Source organism: Centroberyx gerrardi, chromosome 17 (assembly GCF_048128805.1).
Source record: "Centroberyx gerrardi isolate f3 chromosome 17, fCenGer3.hap1.cur.20231027, whole genome shotgun sequence".
NCBI lineage: Eukaryota > Metazoa > Chordata > Actinopteri > Beryciformes > Berycidae > Centroberyx > Centroberyx gerrardi.
In genome coordinates, this window is record NC_136013.1 from 406795 (window position 1) to 411794 (window position 5000).

The following is a 5000-nucleotide window of genomic DNA, read 5'->3' on the forward strand; positions in this document are numbered from 1 at the left end:
GTCCAGTGGTATCTGGGTTGTGTTCAACACATCAGTAAGGTTAAAAGGAAAGTTGTTCTTGTTGCAGAGTGTTAGTTAGTTGTGATTGGCTGAGGAGGCGACTGCGTCTTCCTGAAGAATTCTCCCAGCCAGCTGTGGATCAGTGTGACGGCCGTTTGTTTGCAGCCAATGAAAATGCAGAATCGCCCTGAACCGGATCGAACGTTCCTGAAAAGCCGTTACAAAACATTTCACACGGTTGGGAGCGAGCGGCCCAGGTCAGATGTTTACTGTGACGGTGATGCTGATTGGCTGAATCGGCTCTGCTGTGGCTTCAATAGGAGACACCGTGCTGCTCATCAGATCAGCTGGACTCAGATAAACTGTCCATGTGTTCAGACACTTCTGTTATGAAGCTGCTGATCATTCAAAATCTTTACATTTTACCATTTTATGCACCAAAGTTTTCCGTTTTTTCTTGACCATAGGACAGTAAAACTCCTCCTCATACTACTAGTACTACTACTATCAATCAATCAATCAATCAAAACTCTTTCAAAGGCAATCAAAGCACTTTGTAGTGCTTGAAGGGTTCCAGGGTTGGAGAATGTTGACGGCTCAAATCCACAGAGAAACGGGGGAATCTGGGTGGGGAAAGTGAACTCTCCTCCCTTGAGCAAGGCACTGAAGCCCCGACCTGACTAATGACCTTTGACCTTTGACCTTTTCCCTCCAGGTGACCTTAGAGAAGGTTCTGGGCATCACGGCTCCGGGGAACCGAGCGCTGGCCTGCGACCCCCGAACCGGACTGGTGGCCTACCCTGCTGGGTGAGACACACACACACACACACACACACACACACACTGCTTCTCTAGTAATCCTAGAGGAGTGTATGAACCTGTTTGGAATGTACTGCAGACACTTTCTGTGTGTGTAGATGTGAATATTTGAGTGTTTAGGTGTGAATTCAAGTGTGTGCACATGTATGTTTGTTTATGTATGTGTGTAAGTATTAGTAGTAAGTATGGGTATGTGTGCGTCTTTATGTGTGTGTGTGTGTGTGTGTTCATATTGCTGTGAGCCCATAATGGAGTGATATTTGAGTCAGCACACTTTCAGGTTTCAAACAGAAATGTTAGGGAATTTGAAAATTTGTTTTCCAGACCTGGAAGAGTTTTTGAAATATCATAAAACTTTTGGATAAGTTGTGAAATTTTAAATAATGAAACTAAGTAATTTGGAAAATGTGTGGGCTGCGATGCGGCGTCAGACTGCAGAGCGATCGCTGTGACACTCAACACTAATTTCCTCCGTCTCTCTTCATGTGTTCACACGTGACTCCACATTAGTCAGGATCACATGACATGAAGTTATGGAAAGTTTTGTAATTTAACTGTAAAATAATGTGAAACCTGCTGGATGTGCCGCTTTCAATCCAACTCTAACGGACTTAACTGCTTATATAATGGATATTTACTGCATGTAACGGTACAGAATGGTTACATGTCAGAGGATGGTACGTAGTTGTACACACACACACACACACACACACACACACACACACACTGACCATAAAGCCCTACTAACAGGCATGTAATAATAAGTCAAGCCACCATAACAGTCTGTCACACCAGCCGCTGTGGAATGTGACTCTCTCTCTCTTTCACACACACACACACACACACACGCTTGGTGCTTTAAAGGCTAATGACAAAATGAGATTAAAGACATCATGTGTCTAACGAGGCTGCAAAACAGGCTATACACACACACACACACACACACACACACACACACACACACTCACAGGGCCTGTGGAGCCAGGTGTTGAGTGACTTGTGTCCGGTGTGCAGTCACACTCTCAGACCTGAGGGGTTGGAGAAGGTTGGCAGTTTGAATCTCCAGGCGGACTGGGGAGATACGGGCGGGGAAAGTGAGAAACCTTTGAGCAAGGCACTGAACCCCGACCTGCAGCAGACTGGTTCAGCAGGTGGAGCTCAGTCCGCCTCCCTGGAGGAATACAGGTCAAGTTCAAGTTCTTTTATTCTATATTTCTCCAGCTCTTCATCACAGTCTGTCTCACTGACTGTACAGAGAACGAGCCGATCTGGTTCTAACTGATCCAGGATCAGCCGTAGAACAGAATGATCTAGAACAAACATCAGGAAGAGCAAGACACACAAAGACAAGACAGCCGGTCCTGCAGATCCTGAAGGAGGAAAAACTAACAAAGGGAACGTTAAGGTTTGTGGTTCAGGTTAGGTTGAGTAAATAAAGGTTTAAGAAAAGGTTAAGGTGTAACAGTGTTGTAAAGTAAAGGTTAAGTAAAGGTTTGTTGTTGAAGTAAAAGTTGAGGTTGAATGAAGTTTCTCAGCTCAGAACCAACACTGTAAACATGAGATCAGGTCAGGTGGGTTCTCCGTGTGTTTTGTGTTCTCCATGACACGTTTGACATAACACCTTACAGCTAAAGTACGATTACAAAACACCAAGAGGACCGAGAACCTGCATGGAGCAGGAGAACAGGAGAACATGGTGGATGGAGCAGGAGAACGTGAGAACATGGTAGATGGAGCAGGAGAACAGGAGAACATGGTAGATGGAGCAGGAGAACAGGAGAACATGGTGGATGGAGCAGGAGAACGTGAGAACATGGTGGATGGAGCAGGAGAACATGGTGGATGGAGCAGGAGAACAGGAGAACATGGTGGATGGAGCAGGAGAACAGGAGAACATGGTGGATGGAGCAGGAGAACAGGAGAACATGGTGGATGGAGCAGGAGAACATGGTGGATGGAGCAGGAGAACAGGAGAACATGGTGGATGGAGCAGGAGAACAGGAGAACATGGTGGATGGAGCAGGAGAACATGGTGGATGGAGCAGGAGAACATGGTGGATGGAGCAGGAGAACGTGAGAACATGGTGGATGGAGCAGGAGAACAGGAGAACATGGTGGATGGAGCAGGAGAACAGGAGAACATGGTGGATGGAGCAGGAGAACATGGTGGATGGAGCAGGAGAACAGGAGAACATGGTAGATGGAGCAGGAGAACAGGAGAACATGGTGGATGGAGCAGGAGAACGTGAGAACATGGTGGATGGAGCAGGAGAACATGGTGGATGGAGCAGGAGAACAGGAGAACATGGTGGATGGAGCAGGAGAACAGGAGAACATGGTGGATGGAGCAGGAGAACAGGAGAACATGGTGGATGGAGCAGGAGAACATGGTGGATGGAGCAGGAGAACAGGAGAACATGGTGGATGGAGCAGGAGAACAGGAGAACATGGTGGATGGAGCAGGAGAACATGGTGGATGGAGCAGGAGAACATGGTGGATGGAGCAGGAGAACGTGAGAACATGGTGGATGGAGCAGGAGAACAGGAGAACATGGTGGATGGAGCAGGAGAACAGGAGAACATGGTGGATGGAGCAGGAGAACATGGTGGATGGAGCAGGAGAACGTGAGAACATGGTGGATGGAGCAGGAGAACAGGAGAACATGGTGGATGGAGCAGGATGTTCTCAGTAAGCAGCAGTCAGGTCGGCCTCAGTAGAGTCAGAGTGAGGAAGAGGAGGAGAACCCGGTGTCTCTTCCTCTCTGTAGTTTACGTTCTGCAGACTGAGCGAACCTGACAGACCGGCTGCAGGGGAACTCACCCACAGTCTGCTCTGCTCAACGGGTTTGTTTGATTTCCAAACAGGAACTGAGTTACTGTGTACAGACGGAGAGGCGGGTGGAGCCTTTCTGACAGACAGAGGGGTGGAAGACGTTTCCTCCTGTAGACAGAGGGGTAGAAGACGTTTCCTCCTGTGGACAGAGGGGTAGAAGACGTTTCCTCCTGTGGACAGAGGGGTAGAAGACGTTTCCTCCTGTAGACAGAGGGGTAGAAGACGTTTCCTCCTGTGGACAGAGGGGTAGAAGACGTTTCCTCCTGTAGACAGAGGGGTAGAAGACGTTTCCTCCTGTGGACAGAGGGGTAGAAGACGTTTCCTCCTGTAGACAGAGGGGTAGAAGACGTTTCCTCCTGTAGACAGAGGGGTAGAAGACGTTTCCTCCTGGAGACAGAGGGGTAGAAGACGTTTCCTCCTGTGGACAGAGGGGTAGAAGACGTTTCCTCCTGTAGACAGAGGGGTAGAAGACGTTTCCTCCTGTAGACAGAGGGGTAGAAGACGTTTCCTCCTGTAGACAGAGGGGTAAAACAGGGTTTCTCCTGTAGACAGAGGGGTAGAAGACGTTTCCTCCTGTAGACAGAGGGGTAGAAGACGTTTCCTCCTGTGGACAGAGGGGTAAAACAGGGTTTTTTTGTGGGAGATAAAGGGGTAAAAGAGGGTTTTTCCTGGAAATAGAAGGATAGAATGTGTTTTTTCTTGGAAATAGAAGGATAGAAGGGTAAAAGAAGGTTTCTCCTGTAGACAGAGGGGTAGAAGATGTTTTCCTACAGACTGACAGGGGCAGGAGAGGCTGTCACTGCTCAGTAATAAGAGTTTTATGTGACTGCTTTCTGCTTCAGCTGGAGTCAGCACTGAGGAAGTGTGTGTGTGTGTGTGTGTGTGTGCGTGTGTGTGTGTGTGTGTGTTCTACATTATTCATTAGAGGGGGCAAAATGACGAGACGGTGATGCTCAGAACGAGTTTATTTAGATTTTCCCTGATATAAAACTTGTTTGTTTCCAGGAAGCAGCAGAGAAACTTTCTCAAACTGCCTGATCAGTTTTGTGGTTTCAGTTTTCCGGTCAGATCCACTGACCTGGGTTCAGTCTGTCGGTCTGTCAGTAGGTTTTGGGTCTGGTCTGGGTTGGTGTTGAGTTCAGCGGTGTGGAAGAAACGCCGCAGGAATCCAGCATGCATGACCGGGTTTGTGTCGCCGCCGCAGACTTAAAGAGACAGAGGAATCCTCTGCTTTAATTACCATCTGCTTATATTTCTGTTTTATTATGATTTGTATCTTCCTTTCCTCCTTTTTTTAAAGTCATTTTACCAGACAGAGTAGTTTTCCTGTCTGTCTTGCTCTCACTTG

At 47.7% G+C, this 5000-nt stretch overlaps 1 protein-coding gene across 1 annotated transcript in view; it reads left to right on the forward strand.

The window, feature by feature from the left end:
- mapkbp1 (mitogen-activated protein kinase binding protein 1) overlaps window positions 1–5000 on the forward strand; it is a 45026-nt gene that overhangs the window by 8400 nt on the left and 31626 nt on the right. Inside the window, exon 2 of the mRNA XM_078289607.1 lies at window positions 716–807. Coding sequence (XP_078145733.1) covers window positions 716–807 — 92 coding nt within the window. The remainder of the gene's footprint in view (window positions 1–715; window positions 808–5000) is intronic.